This window comes from Lissotriton helveticus, chromosome 1_1 (genome assembly GCF_964261635.1).
Source record: "Lissotriton helveticus chromosome 1_1, aLisHel1.1, whole genome shotgun sequence".
Classification (NCBI taxonomy): domain Eukaryota; kingdom Metazoa; phylum Chordata; class Amphibia; order Caudata; family Salamandridae; genus Lissotriton; species Lissotriton helveticus.
This window is the reverse complement of record NC_136057.1, coordinates 372,318,471-372,339,800: the sequence shown is the minus strand read 5'-3', so window position 1 is coordinate 372,339,800 and position 21,330 is coordinate 372,318,471. Positions and strand designations below refer to the sequence as shown.

At 44.0% G+C, this 21,330-nt stretch overlaps 1 protein-coding gene across 3 annotated transcripts in view; it reads right to left on the bottom strand.

Moving 5' to 3' along the window:
* RAD52 (RAD52 DNA repair protein) overlaps positions 1 to 21,330 on the bottom strand; it is a 316,281-nt gene that overhangs the window by 261,114 nt on the left and 33,837 nt on the right. For all 3 annotated transcript variants that reach the window (XR_013606865.1, XR_013606866.1, XM_078673695.1), the window contains exon 2: positions 6,289 to 6,391. Coding sequence is in view for 1 of the 3 variants with exons in the window: in XM_078673695.1 (XP_078529821.1) it covers positions 6,289 to 6,372 (84 nt within the window). In the remaining 2 variants the exon portion in view is untranslated. The remainder of the gene's footprint in view (positions 1 to 6,288; positions 6,392 to 21,330) is intronic.

Here is a 21,330-nt window from a genome sequence, read left to right as displayed (position 1 = left end):
AGAAACGGGAGGAAAGATTGCCTTTCCGGATATCTATCAAATCTCACTACAGTCAAGACCTGCCCAAGGAAGATGAAGAGTTTTTAATTATTCCACTGCTATGTCGGACAGCATTACTGACTGGCAACTGACTCTTTCATGAAGAATGGCTACAAGGTATGCAAGAGGGAGCTACAAAGAAAGAAGTCCTAAATTCAGTGTGTGGCCCAGTGAGAAAAGCCTAGTAGAAAGTCTGCAAAACTTCTAGGAAAGGCCACAAGACGTACGTAGAAATGTGGGCGGTCATATTTAAAGAGAATACATGTGTGCCTTCACTTCTTTTCAGACTGAAAATCTTGAAAATGGCTTATGGAGGGCACTCTCATCAAGTGTACAGCATGTAATATCTACTGTTGGTCTACCACATTTAAAGGCATTGCTTGCATGCTCGAAGATATGCTGAGTGCAGTGGCAGCAATCGGCTCCCAACCAACCAGGGTCCAAGTTGGGAAATGACATCTTTGGTCCACACAACATGCTGCCTAATCACCCATTGTTCACGTTTGTTCTCATCATTTAAGTCTTCAAGTGGATAGGGGTCAGGTTTGTAGTGGAAGCCAAAATAAAGTTTGTCATTCTGACTTGTGTCCCTCTTGGAAGGTAGACTGGTTAGACAGGAACACAGACCGTGCAGAAGAACAAGAGAAGGCTTTTAGAAACATTAAAATAAGCCAATCCAATGCCAGGCTCTTATATAGTGAAATAAAGGACACAATTATCCACAATTTCAAAAGTGGTGACAACATGGTGAAAATTCCAAAATATATACCAAAAGGCTTACTGAAGTTTCTACTGTGCACTATAACTGAGGAAACAGGCGACTGTCAAAGTTAATAGCATGTTAATGCTGTCAAAGTTAATAGTAAATGGCAGATTAAAAGTCGGTAGCTAGATTTCACTCAGATACATCACATAATTACAATCATCTTGAGTCTTTACCGATTAGAAATAGTTTCGAATCCGATACTTGTAATGCTCCTTAATTTCCCAAACTCAGAAAGAAAGACAGGGTCGCAAGTTTCTTTTTGATAAAAGACGCTGTTAATTTATGAAATGATTTACTCTATTCTTTGGTATTTATAGAGAGCATAGCTACTCAACAGGCTTCCCGGTGCTGGTAACAAACATTTACCAACAGGACAGCTTGCATACCCTAAACAGAACGAAAAGAGGAAGGCTTTCAACTGCCTTATGAACCTAAGATCGGATTGATCCAGTCTAGTGTACACTGGAAGAGCGTCCCAGAGCTTGGGAGCCAGACTTCCCCCTTAATCTTGCTCTCTTGATCCTGGCCACCTGTAGTAGTTTATGACCCTCTGGAGCATAGTGGTCATCTTGAAGTATACGGAGTCCCCAAATCCTGAATTAGCTGTTGACCCTTCATGTGAACGGCACGTTGGACAAGACAGCGTTTTGAACTGTATTCTCTTCCGAACCAGTAACCAGTGCAAGGCTACTAACGCACTTTGGTGGAGAACCACAGCGAAAGCATTCTTGACTAATTGAAGTTTCTTTGTAATGTGCTTGTGGCTGCCAATGGAGGGGGAATTGATGTACTTAAGTTGACCAGTCCCTGCACAACCATTCTACGCAGTGGGGCAGGAATCCAACTCAACAATTTCCTCAGGATTCTGAGAAGTCCAAAAACAGCATGCAGTATATTTCTTGGCCTGAACCCCCATGAAAAGCTTATTGATCCAAAACCCAAGGCTCTTGACTGCAGAGGAAGGGGAGGGAAGTTGCCCGAGGCAGGCTGCCCAGTTGAATCCAATCCAGCCGGAGGGGTTGTTAGCTAGAACTCAGTTTTTTATCCCGTTCAGTTTCAAGCAGCTGGCGGACATCCAGTTTGTTACCGGTTTCGGACAGGCATTTAATTGATTGACAAGAACAAAACCCACATTGGTGAGTGAGATGACTATCTGTGTCTCATCTCCGTAGGAGACCAATGTGAGACCACGTGCTCGCACAGTCTCCGCCAGTGGAAGTACATATAGGTTGTCTGAAAAGCGTGCTGCAAAGGACGAGCCTTGTGGCACCCCACGCTTTAAGTGGTAGGTTGTTGAGAATAAAGATTCCTCATGTACCTGAAAATTTATGTTTTTGAGAAATGCGGTGAGCCATTTTAGAGGGACTCCTGCGTTTCCTACCTCTTCAGTCCTTTGAATTAAGAGAGGGTGTGATACGGTGTCTACGGTTGTGCTCAGATTCAGCAGAATCATGGCTGCTGAGATGCCTTAGTCGAGGATTGCTTTTAGTTCTTCAGTGGCAGCCAGTAGAGCAACTTCTGTAATGCTGCCAGCCTAAGCTCTGTTTGGATTGGGTGTAGGATGGCATGTGCTTCCCAAACAAACACAGAGGACAGGTGATTATTAACGTACTTCTTGAGAGCCTTGCTAACCCCTGGAAAGAAGGAGATGAGTCTAACCAAGGCATGTTTCCATGCAGAGGGGACAGTACCCCTTTCCAATCAGTAGTTAAAAATGTCCATAAATCTAGACTGCATCATGTTACCTTCTTTCCTGAGTATATAAGGGGGGCTGGGACGAGCGGAGATCTCAAATTAAGAATCTAATCAGTGGCCGCATTGTTGATTGACGGAAAGAACAGTAGTTTGATATTAGCCAGATTTGCTGCATTAGAGGTTATGTTAAGAGCAGCATCTTGGGGTAGCAAGACAAGATTATTCACTTTTCCTAAATTAAAATTTGCAAGCATATTACAGCGCTCCTGTGGGGGAGGGAGGCCTGCTTGGCTCTTGGCTGGTTTCATTAGGTTTTTTACCAACTCTAAATAACTATTTTGATAAATTGGAGGCAATTTCTATTTTATCACTAAAATAAGAGACTCACTTCTCTTATCGTGTATCAGCATCTTTTCATGACTTTCTAGTATGATGCCTCACTGGGCCCATCATACGTTTTCTTTAAAGCTCTTTCTGGCTTTTTAGCTTTCTTTTTTAATTCAGCAAGTTCAGATGCGAACCAAGGGGCACGTCCTGCTGGGTGACTGGGCCCCTGTTATTTCATGGGGACCAGAACGCCCAGGAAGCTGTGGCACCAGTCCTCAAAAGTTGCTCTACCTTTCTACAATGTCCCCTTCCACTGTGGAGTCAAATTTAGATAAGGAGCTTTCCTACCTTGCGGTGTAATATTTAGACCAACATAGACTCCACACAGTGGGAAGGGGTGATTTAGATTTGTGCCAGATTATGTGCAGGGAGTAGAGCACTATATGATGGTTTGACCAATATATTGGGCTGGAGCTTGTTATCGTATCACTAATATGCGAAAAGATGGGCTCCCATAGATGGTCCAATCGATGAGTAGGCCGTCTTACAAACTGAATCATCTGGATGGCTGCCAGATCTTCAATTAGGTTCTTAACACGTTCACAGCTATCATTGTCAAAGCGTAAATTTAGATCTCCCAGAAGTATGAAATTAGCCACCTGTAGGCTAAATTCTGCAACTAACTTTGGTGGTGCTTGGCTGAATGTGGTAAATTCTCTCATGTTACTAATGTAAATATTTCTTGTGGCATTCCCATACTGTGTGCTCCCTTCACAAACAGCTGCTAGCTATGTTTTGTATGCCTTTTTTTAAATAAAATATCTATATACTGGGGCTGCAGGTAGTGGTAAGCAATAGTTCCAGGGTTGGAATGCTCTTTTGTGTAAACCTACTAACTTGCATGTTTCAAGGATTTTCACCAACTCTTCTCTAATCTTTTCCCATACTGAGAAAGGTTGGAACTTTACTCCTGAATATTTTACAGTACTTTAGCCAAATGTTTTTTTCCTACTTGCATTTTTTTGTTAACATTTTATTTTGAAAGCAAAGACTCCTCCAGCTTGCCTTCAAGCTTCTTCAAATATTTGCATCTAATCAAAGCATTCTGGGAGCATTTTACAATGCCTCATATTGGAAACATGGGAGCACATTTTTATACTGGAAACACTGTCAGTAGTGCAGTCCAAGCTTACATTTACTTGGAGAGCTCACACTAATAATACAAGCTTTACATTAATGAACCATTAACACAAGTTTGAACAGCATTAACACATGGCCACAAATATTACCTTAACTACAGACAATGCTCTTCTCTGATCCATAATGTGTTACTGTAAACTGGCAGCCAAAGAGTTTGTGCTGTAAGGGGTTGGGCCTACTTGTCCCAAGGAGGAAATACACATTAAAACTTGTTGCCCTCAACCCTCAACAATATGTCCTGGGCGTCGGGCTATAGGACTTCCACATCCCTGATTACTAGTGAGTAGTTCCACCTTCCGATTACTTTTCCATGCTCTACAAACAAATCAAGATCTTCAAGAAAAATCGACCAACAGGGAAAAAGCTTGAAATCCTGCAATGTTCAGCCAAATATTCTCCTCAGCATAGCTTGGCCAACCTGGGCATCAACTCTAGTCTAGACTAGACTGGACATCCAGTGTCTACCGTATAAAGCTTCGCACAAATGTCTTTTCTAGAAAAAAGCTCAATGCTCGAACAATGTCCTATTTGTAAACCAGTGATGCAGTCTCAACCCTAAGTGCACAAGCCTGAATGCCCTCAGGGACAGAAGCCCTCAGTCAGAATGGCACTTCACAAAATAATCAGAAGGTCATAACAGGCCTTGAAAACCTCTCTGGGTTAAACCACCATTTCCCAAAATATATACAAGTATACAATAAAGTGTGCATTTCAAATGGAGGCTGGGAAACCTTTGCAAAGTCAAAAACAAGGAGACTTAATTTACCAGCTCAGAAAAAAAACAATCAAGATTCCCAGATTCTTTCAAAGGTCCAAAAAGACTTCACTGGTGTGGCTCTCTCATTAACTTTAAACATATGGCAGAATGTTTCCCAAGACCTTTGTGGAATACCCCTGAGTTTGGACTGGAGTTCAAGCAACTCATCCTCATTCATTCTCACACAAGACACTATAATCTCCGTTATGTCAAGTTACTCTATTTTCTCCACGTAGGCCACATAAATCGTGCATAAAACTCTCCTGTCCCTACACTAGATGTTTGCAATAAAATATTCCATATCCAAGAACTGCTTGGGGATAAACCTACTGCTATGACTTTTCAACCCTCTGTCCTCAGGCACTCCTCCCTCCTTCACCCATACATCTACTTCTCCAGGGGTACCAAGGACAGCACCACAAGGTCATATCTCTACATAAACTAGCAAGCATTACTCAGGGCGCAGTTATCACCTTTGAAAATGCACTGACAGACCCTAGATCCCTCAAAGCATGAAGCACAATATAAATAAAGAAAACTAACACTGTGATTCTTTTCCCTGAAAATCAGTCAGTCACAAAAATGCACAAGACCTTCAGTCCTTTGCTAATACACATTTCAACATATTATACCAGGAAACATGAATCATTGGAAATGGCATATGTGGCCGAGTTAAAGTGAAGAATTTCTAAACAAATCCTCAAAAGTAATTGCAAAGATGGCATGCCTTGGTGGGCTGGGTAGGGATGTGCTCTGGATGTAAGTCAGTACTGAGAATATTTGCCTTCAGCTGTGCAGTGGCTGGCACAGGTCACCTGCTCACAGATGGCATCATTAGTAGCTATATTGCTCACAGACTGTACGGCCAGGAACTTGGGTATAAAAGAAAGCCCTATCACCAGTGGCAGTCTTTGTCAACTCATAGATCTGCTCACAAGTCTCAATACCCCCTACCCCCTACCCCCCACTCAAACCTTTTCATCCACTCTATGAGTGGATGAATGACTTGCACCACAAGCTCTTGGGGCATTAAGAGATGAATTTTAGGACTTTTATCTTTGTAATTATGTTCTGTGGTTCTCGGTTTGCCACAAAGGGCCCTGGTGCTTTTGTACCCTTCTTAAAACCACATGGGCAGCATCCAATCTACACATTTTCTAAAATGCAGGAGTATATTTTTATTATTTTAGCTCATGGCCCAATCAGTCAATGTTAGAGCACCAATGGAGATCACCTTTTGACTGTAAAATGCAGGATGCAATGAAGAAGACACAGTAAAAAAACTGTGTAGGAAACTATTCTAAATACCAGTATCCTCTTGTGGCCCAGATAAAAAATATGAAGTATTTGTTGCTGACAAATATTGTAATCCACAAAGTAGATGTTAAATAAAAGTGTTAAAATTCAGCAAATCAGAACTGCCAGTTCTATGGAGTTGGCTGTCAGGGCACTCCAAAAGCCAAATCAAACTCTTAGTTGTTACAGGTAACAGTGTGAGACAGACCTGTCCAAAACAAACATTGGAAACGCTGCTACTGGTGCCATTGGAGGAGTTGCTCTTGCTTGAATGGTTTCCACCACTGGACATGCTGGCTCTCGTCCCCCTTCTAAAAAAAAAAAAAAAAAGAAATTGAGTCAAATAGAGAGTGCATGTTTAGTATCCAGCCCAAATTAACAAGGACCATCAAGCACAAAAACAAACGGGCCAAACTATTTACGTAGAGCTTCAGTGAACTTAAAATGTGAATATAAAGACCAGAGGCACACTGGGACGATGTAATAGTCAGCAGGGTCACAGGAGGGAAGGGAATGCCTTCAGGATCAAAACAAATGACTCATCAGCTGTAAAACTCTATTTGAATAATGTATTCCTCATTTATCAGTGACCTCCAGCACCCCACCCTAATTTTACCATTGCTCAGCTTTGATTCTACCAAATTCACAAACTGCATTTTGATCCAAATTCTCATGCAATTTAAGAAGTTATTTCAATGTAGGTTACCTTACAATCGTCTCTGTAACAAATCTGCAAACTTCATGATCTACTCTCCAATCTCCTCATGTGCCTCCATTGTTGGGCTTTAACAATCTACAACCAATTATTAAACCCCTCTTCAGGCCTACTGTCTGCCGCTTTTCAGCTGTCTAATTGCCATCAGATTAATTCAATCCTGCCACAGTCAACCTGCTTTAAAAACCTACTGTGGATCCAGTTCCAAGCACCACTCAGTATCCTTTGTCCTCTCAATTAACTCCTATCGCAAACCGCTTCACCATGTTCTGCCACAATCTTTAATCTTCCATGCATCCATTAATTTAACATGAACACTAACATCAAGTGCCTAAGGACCCACCTATCTAACCCACTTATGCAAAGCACATCTTCAAACCTACTTGATGTTTTCGTTCTCGTCTAGCTAAACACCCACTTGTCTTCCTGTGGAGATTCCCAGTGGTTCTCTTATAAATGCAATCCTTGGACAAGAAGGGTTCACTTGGAGGCGGTGGTGGAAACATCCAAATCCCCTGATAGATCGCTGGTCATAGGAGGGGATCTTAATCTAGCTTTTGATAATGATATGGACAAATCAAGCCAGTGGCACGGACAGTCTGGGGCTCTCTCTAAGAAGGGGATGCGGCTTCTGACAGAGGAATGACTGACAGACATATGGAGGTCCCACCACCCGACGGCTAGGGAGTACACTTTCTATTCGCACCCCCACAAGACCTATGCTAGAATCAACTACATACTAACCACCAATACAATGACTCAGCAGGCACAACAGGTTGAGATACTTCCCTGTATCTGGTCAGCTCACTCGGCAGTGTGTATGTCATTGGCCATTGCTGGTCCTAGACATGCCCACCGCTTATGGCGGCTCAAAGAGACGATGCTCCAGTGCCCCGCAGTAGTTCAGCGGATCACTAAGGCTATAGTGGATTACCTGGAAATAAATGACACACCAGATATCCCCATTGCTACAATATGGGACACCCTGAAGGCAGTAGTCAAGGTAGAGTTTATAGCTATTACCGAGTATCACAACAAATTCTGCTGCGAAAAGAGGGAGCAACTCTCTAGCGAGGTGATAGAGTTAAGAGCGTATACATCAGAGAACAGAGACGCCCAGGGTTTGGAAGCAGTCTCAATTGGCAGGCCTTGACATTGATAGGGCTGGAGTATGCAGTGCTAAGAATTAGACACTCTTTTTACTCTGGCGGGTGTAATAAAGGATTCTTGATGCATAAGATTAACTTTCCTTTATTTCAATCGGAGAGCAGAAACGGCATGCATCTAGCTTCCAGCATAAATTGTAACTGAACACATACAAAAGAATACATTCTTTTCATGACCTCATTAACATTCTAGCAATGACATCTATAAACTCCACTTCTAACTCATGAAGAATGTTACAGACTAGAAACTCTAAGAATGTAAACACAACAGCGGGGATATGAGTGGGAGACTGTGAAGAATTAGGAGACTTTAGTAAAAGTGAGAAGTCTTCTTTATTCAGGATACAGGTAGTGCAAGGTCCCATCCACAGGACATCAAGCATCAACTGATGTCGAAGCTCAGCACTAGGCAACCAACACTAAGCACATCACATTCTGGATTGTACAACTAACATTCTAATTACAGAGCGAGCTTTACTATGCATAAAACAGTATGGGAAGATACTACACACCTTCCCCCGAACCAAAAACAAAAAGAGGCAATACCAAAACAAAAACAGAAAGAACAAGTTTACAGAATTGAAGAATCATGAGAAATCCAACAGCATAGTCATTTCAACACATAATCGTGCAGAGCCGCTGGGACCCTAGCTACACGAGAGCTCCTTACACAGAGTTTTAACAACACTTTGACTAGACCAATTGGTTGGGCTGGACGAATTAGATGCACATTTGGGCACTACCGCAGAGATGGGTGCAATCCTATCCAAATTCCAGATGCGCCCATGTCCAGTTTAACTGCGTTTCAAAAAAGCTTGACAACCTTAAAGGAGAAGAGAACTTGACCCAGCAGATTTGTGAGGAAGTCGTACTCTAACACGATCACCATTTAGCACATTTGTGTGAGCAACAGCATGTCTTGTGTTAAAATGTATTTTCCTTTTAGTGGACTGGACATGCTGCTTGTTCAACCAATGCGCCCCACCAGAATACATGGCTGCAACACCTATTCCTCTCATCCAAGACTGAAACATGTAGGTGTTCGGGTGTGGCCTATAAACAGCACAAAAGGAATCTTACCAGGGGTGAACACTACTAGTTCATTCTCGAATCGAAACGGCCTAACCATCAATTTGAATAAAACAAGAATCATGGCTGTGAACTACAAGAAGGCCAGGAAGAACAACTGGCTTCTGGATGGACACAAATTGGGGCAAGTGACGTGCTACAAGTACCTGGGTGTCTTATTGGATAGCAGAGGGTCGTTCAAACCTCAATTAGAATCGCTACACCGAAAAGGAACCATGACCTTCCTTGCGATGAAACCCTTGAAGAAGCTTCTGCCTGACCACACGCTCGACCCTTTCCTGCAGGTATTGAGAGCTCGTCTCCAACCGACTCTCACATATGGGAGCGAATCAACCTTCGGAAAAGACGCGCTGACAATAGACAAAGCAATCGCCAGAACCTATAGGTCAATCTTTCAGCTTCCTAGTTATGTCTCAGCAGCACAAATCCGTCTGGAGTTTGGGGTACAAAAGCAAACAGTGGAAAGAAGGGGCAGCTTCATAAAATGCTGGCACAAGATCAGAAACGCAGAGCTGGGCACCCTAAATTCCCACCTCTGGACTGAACTGCAAAGACGCGAACGATCAAACGCTAGAGAGTACCTGATGGAATCTCTACAAAATTTGGAGCTGACTGGCCTCTGGAACAGTCCAGTAGACCACAAACAATTTAAAAAGCTGGTAACAAAAGTAACTAAAATAACATCATTACTGGAAGATAAAGAAACTCTGGCAAAAAGGGCACACGGATGGATAGTCTTAAACAACTATAAAACTCTAAAGCCTCAAGAGTACTTAGACCAAGGATTTAAACAAAAGATTAAAGAAAAATTCCTAAAGCTGCGGTTAGGCATTCTCCCAATTCTCCCTCATCTGGCTCCATGGAAGAGGACTCAGGACGACCAAATTTGCCGACTCTGCAAAACAGGCCCCGAAGATCTAGTCCACACAATATGTATTTGTCCCAGCTTAACGGACCTAAGGAGAACACTATTACGTGCAATATGGAACCAGAAGGGGATTAGATCCTGCCGACAGGCAGTCAAACTGTGCTTCAATCAACAAGAGACCCAATTAAACTGCAGAATTACAAAATACCTTGACGCAGTGGCAAAAAGAATTAATGAAGCACAAAAAGACGTAAATGTGCAATAGCCAGTCATTACCCCCAGCAACTATGAGCCCATGATCCAAACGAAGCACATTAACTGACTCATGGACAATATGTACTACGCAAATAATTTTAAATGTTTGATAACCAATTTTTTATGCATTTTAAATTGTGAGTTTTAATTAACTGTGCAATAAAAAAAATTTACCAAAAAAAAAATTTACCAGGGGTGGAGTGAGGTGTGATTCTGTAGACCATGACTCATGAATTTCAGCGATCCAGTCCTTACCCTGATCTTTAGCTAACTGGATAGATTCCTTGAGTACACGGTTAAACCGCTCTACTATGCGATTACATTCGAAGATACATAGTGCTCCCTTTTCAATCACAGAATAAAGAATTTCAGGACCAACAAGGGCCCTAGAGAGGAACAGTATAGTAACTTCTTTGCCGTCTCTTATCTGTTTAAGAACCGCACCTGAGCCACGTGAGTTGGCATCAGTGACAAGTACGGAACTAGATTAGATGTCGAAGCTCTGAAGGGAAGGAGCACAATTAAGAGCTTGTTCGACATCATCAAATTCAAATGGACACTGAGAAGACCACACAAATTTCATTCCTTTTTTTAAAATAGACCTTAGGTTGGGAGTTCGACAAGCAAAACGTGGTACAAATTTGTTGTAATACTCTGCCATCCCTAAGAAGGTGACAAGCTCATCTCTCAACTGTGGAACAGGAAGTTCATTTATGGTTTTTACCAGGTGATCCTTAGGTTTGACTTCTCCCTATGTTAAACATTTTTATTTGTGTTCCCCTGGTAAGGGGTATACTGTGGAATCATTATTGCCGCATGACATATTGAACTAATGGTCTATAGATTTTGATTAGTTCTTGGAGTTGAACTAATAGCTCCGCATCTGACATTTCTTCAATGGCAGGATGTGGTGTATAGCTGGCTAATACCGGCCATGTTGCTCCTGGTCAACCTAGTGGACCAAGCCTGGTAATGTGATTTATATGTTTTAGGGCACCTTTAAACCAGAGTGCATGCTCCTGGTGTGTTAGAGGAATTTCTATATCCTCGAAAGGAATGTATTCTTCTAGTGGTTGCTCTTCTTTGTAGAAGTGAAACACTTGTTCTTGGATCTGCTTCAGGGAAGACTATTGTGGATTTGGTGGTCTTTTGGTAGACCACCAAAGGTGTCAGGGCGACTCTATAGTCCACGGGGGTCCGGAATACAAACTGAGACAAACGCTGGAGCCAGAGAGAAAGGATATTTATTACAATCTCATGAGATGGAGAGGCATCAACAACAGACACCTATAGCTGCCTGAGGAGGCAGTCTGCCGAATGGTCTTAACTTCACGTGTTATATACTCTTTATCCTGCCCCAGGCACGTAAGAGCGTTGTATCAATAATAAACAAATAGTCAATCTGGAGAATGAGCAGGTGAGTAGCCTCTGGGGGTTTTCGCATGATATGGGCAAAACATAATTACATAGTACACAGAGGTCACTCTGATTAATTGGTAATGCAGGGCATAGCATGATTACATGTCAAACAAAAGGTTAATCTGATAAGCACAGGTAACGGTGAGGACCCTGCAGGGTGTAGGCGAAAAGCATGTTTATACAATTGAGTCCATAAATATTTAGCTGTTTACCACTGCAGGGCACAGGTGAGGGGTATGATTACACAGCAAGCAGGGATAGGCCTGTTGATGGACGCCTGCAGGGCGTCATGTACAGGGTGAGGACGATAAACATCTGAGAAACTCCCTGTCCGACTGGTTGAGCATGGGTTGGGCAGTTTGTGGCAAGCCAAAGCACGAACAGAGTGTCCGTGCAGGAATGTAACAGGTCAAAAGTGGAGCTCCAGAGTGTTCGTGATACAGAGAGAAAGTCAGTCATGAAGGTTAAAGCACAACATGGCGGAGTGAATGGCAAGATAATAGATATACTTTTATACAGAGTACAAAATGGCTGAGCGAGTGTCAAGATAAAAAGTCTATTTTCCACAGTCCTTCCTGTTGACAGAAGCGAAGCAGAAACTCAAGAGGTATTGTCTCAATCTTTGGTACATGGGGCTAGTGTGACTAGTTGGAAGACTGTCTTATTTCCTGTTGCACTTTTACTCTTTTCAAAACTTTCCCGTGGAGTAATGCAGAGCCTCAGTGGTTGTACTTGTAAATAGAAAAAGGCAACCGTTGGTGCCTGTCTTCAAGTAATTTGAGAGGTTACTAGCACTTCTTATTACTAAGCACTTCCCAATATGAAGAAAACAAAATTGAGAAGAAGGTAAAGATGTTTCGTTGCCACATCTTGCAGACTGAGGGGTTGGGCGTTGGTTTCTCCGGACGTTCTTAGTTGATGTAAGCTTGGGGTCTGTGCGCATATATATATATATATATATATATATATATATATATATATATATATACACACATACACACACACACACACACACACACCCCCCCCCCACCCCCCCCCACCCCCTTTCTCAGCTGTGTGGAGCATGTGCAACCCTTCAGGATGAGCTCGAGATGCCATTTTTACTTGGTGGTTTCGGTGGAACACATGTAGTTTCTGTGTAGCTCCTAGCCCCTTGCGCAACCCCTCAATCGCATGTGGGATGAATGTCAGTTCATTGTCAGAACCGAACAAAGGCGAAGGTAGTTTAAAATGCAGTATGAATTCTTTCAGGATGCATTTGGCAATCGCTGGTACATTGCAGTGCTTGGATCGGTATGCCTCAGTCCGTGTGCTGAACATGCACATAATACCCATCACGTACTTGTAGTTTGAGTGGGGGGCAAGCTGAGGAAGTCCATTTAATGTGGGAAGGAGAAGTGGCCTGGGGTAGCGGAAGTACCTTTTCCCAACTCAAACTTTGTACCAACATTTAGGAAAACAGTCTGATCATTCCTTTACGTCCTACAAGTGGTAGCCATGAAAAAGTAGGGTAATGAGGGCAAGCATTATTGCTGTTAAACATATCTTTCCATTTGGGCCTACCCATATTCCTTTTCTGTTTGCATACATTCTCCCCTATTCCCTTCTTCCTTTTCCTCCAACCATCCCCTTCAATGATATACTTAGGGTCATAGTACATATCATTATCCTTTAGCTTTATACCATGATATTGTAGATAGCAATTTGAACCATTGTATATTCACAACCATGATACATAGTCCTCGAAAAAGGTGGGTGCAGCACACTATAATTGAAACTTTGGCAGCAACAGGCCTTGCAATAGTTGTGCGATTAATGGCGCATCTGTATCTGTTGGCTTAAAAAGAAATCCATTATCTCCAAAAGCAAAAAGAAGGATTAAAACATTGTGCTACAGTTGGGGTAGGCGCTAGGGGGCGCGCAGCGGGATGGCTGCTTGAACGAGCGGCTCCGCCGGGCAGATCCAAAACCGCCGATTCAGGTTACTACAACGTAAGTCAAACATGTTCACGATCACCAGCAGTGCATGCGAACACCTACTGCACTACTAACCGGGCTCGGACGGTCACCACAAGCTTTCCCCGGTGACTAGTCGGCCACAGAAGGCGACCGTGGCCCCGCAGCAACATGGCGACAAGAGGCGCACCCGAACACTGAGACTCCGCTGCCCGCGACGAGCCGTGTGGAGACGGGAGCACCGTGGCTGACTACAACCGGAGGACCAGGGGATGAGGTGAGCTGTCCGGATGCCGTGAATCGTGGTACGGCAACAGTTTAGAGACCGGGCTGCAGGCTCCCCCGGGACGCATTTCTGTAGACCAAAATGGCGGCGCCCACGGACCCATGATCGCGCTAATGCCAGTTGCTGGCCGCGAGCGAAGATATGCTCGTGGCTCACTATCAGCTCAGTCACAGCTACATTGCTGAAGTGGATAGACATGGGATGGACATTTAGAGGGTACCATAACCGTCACCCACGCACATGTTCGCTATGCACTTCACAGCGTTTACAAGATGGCGGCACCCATACATCGCGAAAATGTTCCGGAGCGTGCCTCTAAACACCTACATAAATGCTAATGATGTGGCCAATTGATGCGCACGGACCCCGCGGCCAGACCTAACGAGACTCGGTAAGGACCTCCGCAGGCTCCTGATCCTCGTTTACTGATCCTCTGACTTTCGCGCCAAAACCAATCTCTCCAACATACATCAGGAGACACCAGTTTGTGTGCAGTGGGCGGTCGGCCCCCAACCTTAACGACATACCTCATCTAAGCGAAGACAGCATTGTATCATACCAGTCTACCACCCGCAGCCATGGTTAAGCCGGACAGACAACAATCAAAAATAAACTTAGAAACGCATAAAACCCCTAAAGGTCAATCCGAGTCTGTAGATGAAGACATGGCCGCTGGGAGCTCGGAGGAATGTAATATGGTGGACATCCTCAAAGCTATCAAGACCAATCTGCAGGAGATTAATGGAAAGTTGGATGGCCTAACAGGGCGTATGGATAAAATGTCTGCCACGGTAGAGAAACATGGGGAAAGATTGGACAAGGCTGAGAAACGCATCTCCACGGTGGAAGATGACGCCCGTTCCACCACTACCAAATGCACTGGCATGGAGAGGGTACTAGAGGTTATCAAGACGAAGGCGGAGGAGTTGGAAGCGCGATCGCGCAGAAACAACATACGCATCGCAGGCCTACCGGAGACTACTAACACAGGGCGCATGGAGACGTATATCGAACAGCTATGCAAGGACATATTTGGTGCAGATGCCATGTCACCTATTTTCATTATTGAATGTTCGCACAGATCGCTAGCTCCGAAACCTCCGGTAGGCGCAACTCCCTGACCAATAGTTGCACGTGTCCTGAATTACAGGGACAGGGACACCATCCTGCGGCTCGTGAGGGAAAAAGGCGACATCACCCACCAAGGAAATAAACTGGACTTCTATCCGGACTACACGTACGCCGTTCAACAAGCGAGAAGGGAATTCGCGAATGCCAAGACCAAACTTCGAGAAATGCAGATACCCTACGCCATGCTTTACCCAGCACGCCTCAGAGTTACTTGGGAAGAAAACCAGTCTTTCTACCAACACCTAAAGCTGCAATGGATTTCCTTAAAAGAATCACGTCCAAGGGTAAAAAAACAAATGGCAGGGAGAGGCAACAGGACTCTGATTGACGGTAAGGTGTCGACATGTTACATTGAGCTATATTATATGCTGCATCCCGGACAGAGGTCTCCCATCTCCTTAGCTTCAAGGTGACAGCCATGCAGGATCATGTACATTCAGCGTTTGCTGGCAAATAAACTATCCCTGCATGAACAGTGCATACCTGGCACATCACCATACCTCTGTACTTTTATGTATTAGACCGCACCACCCTCTCTGTGTCCGTTGAGGTCCGCGTATAGTTATAATGTGAGGGTAAACATGGGGTCATTCCGGAGCATGTATGGCAGAAAGGACAATCAAGACTGTCGCGAGGTTTTTCCATGTAGACATATTCGCAACCCTCTGCTGTGGGGGTTGGAGCAGGATGTGGTTCGCTCGTATATTGCTGGATTATCCATTCACCTTTCAACCTACTATTTGCATTGTTATGCTTGATCTGCCCCCGCCCTTTTGGTAGGGTGGTGTATGTGCTTCCCCGGCGGTCCTCCACATGGGAGTTCCCCACAAAGTTATGGTTATTGAAGAAGTTAATTGGGGAATATGGCTTCGGCACGGTTGGGGTGCTGATGTGGGTGGGTTTTGGGGAAGTTGGGGTATTGTTCAGCTACCACTACCAGGGCATTTAAAAAGCATTGCTAACTCCCTATTTGCGTATCCAGTACAGACTATTTATTCATGCAGACTATCAGTGAAACATACTATGTCACTTGATCCTTTGGTACAGGTATTACACTTATGTTACCCACACTCCCACAGATATGGCTAGCGCTGGCAACTTAACCCTAATGTCTTGGAATGTACGTGGCATCACTAATCCCAAAAAAAACAGACAGATTTTTGCGGGGTTTGACAGACACCACATAGACATCGCCCTGTTACAAGAAACTCATATAGCCCCCACGATGTGCAGGAAAATTGGTGCGAAATGGGCTGAATCTTGTTACTCATCAACATACTCATCTTACTCCAGGGGGTAATGACATTAGTCAGAAGAGGTATTAACTACAAAATCAACAGATCCATCCTAGATCCTAATGGCAGATATGTAATAATTTCTGGTGTACTGAGAGGCCACCGCCTGACGGTGGTAAATGTGTACGGCCCAAATATAGATTCCCCCGACTTTTATCAAGACATCTGGAATCATATGCTGGAATTTGTTGGAACGAACATTCTATGGGGGGGGGGGGGACTTCAACGTGGCACTAGACGACTCATTAGACCGTTCTGGGGCCTCCACAGAGCCGCACAAGCGTGCTAGAGGGAAAATATGGGACATGATGGAGAACATTCCCCTCAAGGACATCTGGAGAGTTAGAAACCCCGCAGAAACTGTAGCCACTCATGTTAATGTGACACACAGTAGTTGGTCTAGGATAGACTATTGGTTGGGGTGTGATGATGTTCTATTATGAGCGAAAACTCTAACAACGCTACCGAGGACGGTCTCTGACCATAACCCAATCACATTGCAATTACAGATACCCCATTACGCACCACCGCCATTTAGCTGGAGGTTCAATGCTAAGGCACTCCTAGACCCACTATATGCAGACACCATTGCCACCGCAATCAGAGAATACTTCCAATTGAATGTAGACTCGGTGGATGACCCGGGTATACTTTGGGAGGCGTTTAAGGTGACTTTACGTGGGGTTTGTATTAGCACTACAGTTGGAATACTGAAGGATATTAGCAACCAGATCACGTCATGCGAAGCTAGAATGAGAACGCTTGAGAAGAAATATGAACGGACACAAAACATTGCTATCATAGGTGACTTTAGGCAGATATACACCGAATAGCAGACATATGCCACTGATCAATTAAAATATATCACTAAACGACCTCTGGCTAGACAGCTTGGGGAGAGTGGTAGGCCCAGTAGGGTGCTCGCGTTGAAAATCTATGAGGGTAAGAAGCAACAAGCTATCACACAAATACGGGATGCTGGGGGCACGATACTGACTCAACCAGAGGACATACTCCGATGTTTTGTAGATAACTATAGCGCACTGTATGAATCCAAGCACACACCATCCCGAGAAGACACTTTCGCATATCTGCGTGATGTTGCTATTGCTTGGCTCTCGGATCAGCAACGCGAATACCTGGCGATGCCCATAACAGTAGAGGAGGTGACAGATATCATCCAGTCCCTTCCAAATGGCAAAGCACCTGGCCCTGATGGGTATATATGTGAGTTTTACAAGACATACGTAGACATGCTGGCTCCACATTTAGCCACCATGTATGGCGACGCCTTTGATCAGGGTACATTGCCCCCGCCGCTACGCGAGGCCATGCTGATAACGCTCTTAAAGCCTAATAAAGACCCAGATCTCTGTGAGTCCTATCGGCCTCTATCCTTACTCAATGTCGACTCCAAAATACTAGCCAAACTACTAGCAGTCAGATTACAACCCCTCATGACTAACCTCATTCTACCAGACCAGGCTGGGTTCATACCCACAAGGGCAACGTCTCATAACACCAGGACATTGTTTGCTGTCTCCCATTATTTAACACCCAACACTAAGGCGGTGGCGGTCATGCTCGATGCCGCCAAGGCTTTCGATTCAATCAAATGGTCCTATTTACTCACAATGCTCCAGCGTATGGGCTTTCCCTCTAGATTCATATCATGGGTAACTCTCCTTTACACCAACCCAGTGGCCAGGGTACGTGTAAATGGCTACATTTCTGATTCCTTCCGTATTGCGCGTGGCACTAGGCAAGGGTGCCCTTTGTCTTTCTTATTATTATTTGCCCTTGCGCTGGAACCACTTGCATGTATCATTAGGCAGACACACAACCACTCAGCACTTCATTTCCCTGGTCGGCCACTGCATATATCCATGTACGCAGATGATATGCTTTTATATATTAGAGACCCTGAACAGAACATGAATCCATTACTCCGTGAATACATTAAATTCGGCAGACACTCGGGCCTACAGATTAACTGGGATAAATCCTCCATAATCCCGCTCACCGACACCACGACACGCCACGATACAGACTTCCCACTTGATTGGCAAACCGACCCTATCATATACTTGGGAGTGTGGTACAGTAGAGACCCAGAGGAGGTTATCCGAACCAATTATGGTAAGGTATTAGATAAGATAGCAGTGAAGATTGACAGGTGGATACAATTACCACTATCATTGGCAGATCGCATTGCCATTGTAAAAATGAATATCCTCCCCAAACTGCTGTATCTTTTCAACAATATACCGATCACGCCCCCAAAGGCAGTGTTTAAAAACATAACATCGACGGTTCTAAAACTCATCTGGGCCGGGAAGCAGGCGCGCATGGACCTACACACACTGACATTACCTTATGAAAAAGGTGCTTTTTGTGTCCCGGACTTCTACTTGTACTATCTTTGTGCACAAGCGCAGTATGCAACATACTGGTACCACAAGGTCCCTTATTTGACACATACAGCGGTCGAGGAGGGGGACGCCTCTCCGATTCCGCTAACGGCTATTATTACAGATAAACGCCCGCCACTACATGCAGAGGATATTAACACGATTGATACAACTACTGACACCTGGAGGTCACTGGCCAGGTTAACACACAAATCGCCGCTTTACGCACCAGCACTGCACCTACACCATCACCCCCAGATCTCGGTCACTGCTGAACAAGTGGGTATGGATCTGCTGAAGCAGGCAGGCATAGACACATTTGGAGATCTTTATTGTGAAGGCACCTTCAGACACATAGACTATCTATCCTACATTAGCAATCAAACCGCACTGTTTTGCTTCACCTACTATAGATTGCAACGAGCCGTCCGTGACCTCTACCCAAACTATCCAACGGAACCCCCCTGCCTGGAGTTACTACAAGACATCATTACATCCCCCAACACATCACATCTAGTTTCACGTCTGTATCAAAAAAAAAGCCCACAGTGAGATACCGTTCACTTCCATTAAAGCGTGGACACGCTAGAATGAGGCTTTACCAGTCCCGTTATCCGAGAAAGAATGGTACACGGCCTGCGCGCTACTTAGATTGCTCACTCCTAACGGGAACTTGCGCATTCTTCATCTAAAGTATCTACATCAAACATACCACACGCCGTCACGCCTTCATAGATTTGGGTCACGTGAGGATGCTAGGTGTAAACGCTGTGGGGAACAGGACGCAGACTTTGTGCATCTCGCATGGTTATGTCCCAAAATACAGGAATTCTGGGGGAAAGTTGTTACGATACTTCAGAAAATGGTGAAGGTGGAGGTCGAATGCTCTATAAAGGTGTGCATACTGGGTCTTCTGCCCACGATCAAGGCGGGGAAGCGTAAGTTCTGTGTTGTGTCACTGCTTCTGGCCAAAAGGCAAATATCACTATGTTGGGGAGGTACAAGGGTTCCAAACACGAGACAATGGCTGCAGGACTTGGCATACTGTAAAACTCAGCTGCAGACATACGAGGAGGAACTACCAGCCAGATCTCGACCGAAAGACTATTGGATTTATTTAACATCTTTGTTGCAAGACAATGATGTCACCGATACACTGTGAGTTCGAATGTGCCAAGTATTACTTTGTGGGAGTTAAAAACCTGACACAGGTACTATGTCACACTGCCTATACCTGAACTGTACTGACAATAACGATTTTCTCTTGCTCTTTTTCATTATTTTATACAAGATGGAACGATGAATGCAGGAATGTACTGGTATTTGTTGTATTTCCATTTTTCGAATGGTTGTACTTTATTGTTTTTTGAAACTCAATAAAAAGAATTTAAAAAAAAAAAAACATTGTGCTACAGTTTGTCCTAAAATACAGTTGAAAATCTCTGTCATAGTGACAACTCTGGGAATCAAAATTCTTGTAGTTGTCAAACCGTGTCAATTCTTTACCTTGTAATCCCATAGCAAACACCTTTAAAGACTGCACCTGTATACTGAAAGGCATATTAGATCTATACCACCGGTATCCCAAAACAGTATAATATGGAGCACAGTTATTTGATGCACAGTCCTTCTGTATTTACATATACTAATTCTCATAACTAAACCTCAATACATACATTTATTCCGACTATATATTATCCATACTCGGTGGTCCCTGGTGAATGCACTGCAGTTAGAATGCATTTTTAGCACATTTTACCTTACAAAGTAATTTGGTTACAACAATATTTTCTTTAACTCTGAAGAATCTGGAAATAAAAACATTAATATGCCTATATATTATTTCTTTCAGGTAGATGAATATAAAATAGTTCTTTGAACAGAGATGCCAGAAAAATCCCACAGATGTATGAAATTAACCTGAGAGGGGAGACTTGGGGAAAAAAGGGATTATGAACTAGAGGGGTGCAAGTAGCACCAGTATACACTCTTAGCCACCCCAAACTGATCTCTACTGATCTCTACTGATGAAGGATACTATCCAGAAACACGAGCCATGTCTCGTGTCTAGAGACACCTTTTACTAAGCACCTGCTTGCACCAACCTTGGTGTAATACTTACGAACTTTGTCCTGATTCGTGTGAACTGCATTTACCAGAATGCGAAGGGGCGACCCGGCTGAGAGGTCAGGAGTGTGCTCCCTCCCTGTTTCCAAATACACCTTGGCAAAGGCTGTTTGTCAATACATGGAGTTTGGTGTTTTTCGGTACAAATGTAACGCATAGCCTTCAACTAATCTGCCCTTGTCCTGGCTAAATCTCCCCCCCCTCCCATGTTCGGTTTCATCTCAATCTGTTCTGCTCTTTCATCAAAATCTGCCTTTCCCTTTTCTGCATCTGTTCTCTACTCTGCATCCTTCATTTCTACATTGAAGTCTTAGTCTGAGAAGTGTGATTGCACCGATTCTGCTTGTATTCCTTGTGACTGAATTACCCCCTCCTTTTGCCATCGTTGTTTGGCCCTGCAAGTTAAGGCATTCGTTCTTTCAATGACCCTTCCTGTAAATCGTAGGCACACCTATTTTAGCCTAATTCTCCACCACGTTGCTGCGCCAGATCCGGTGAAGGTTGACCAGCCCTTTTCCGTTGTCCTCCTCCT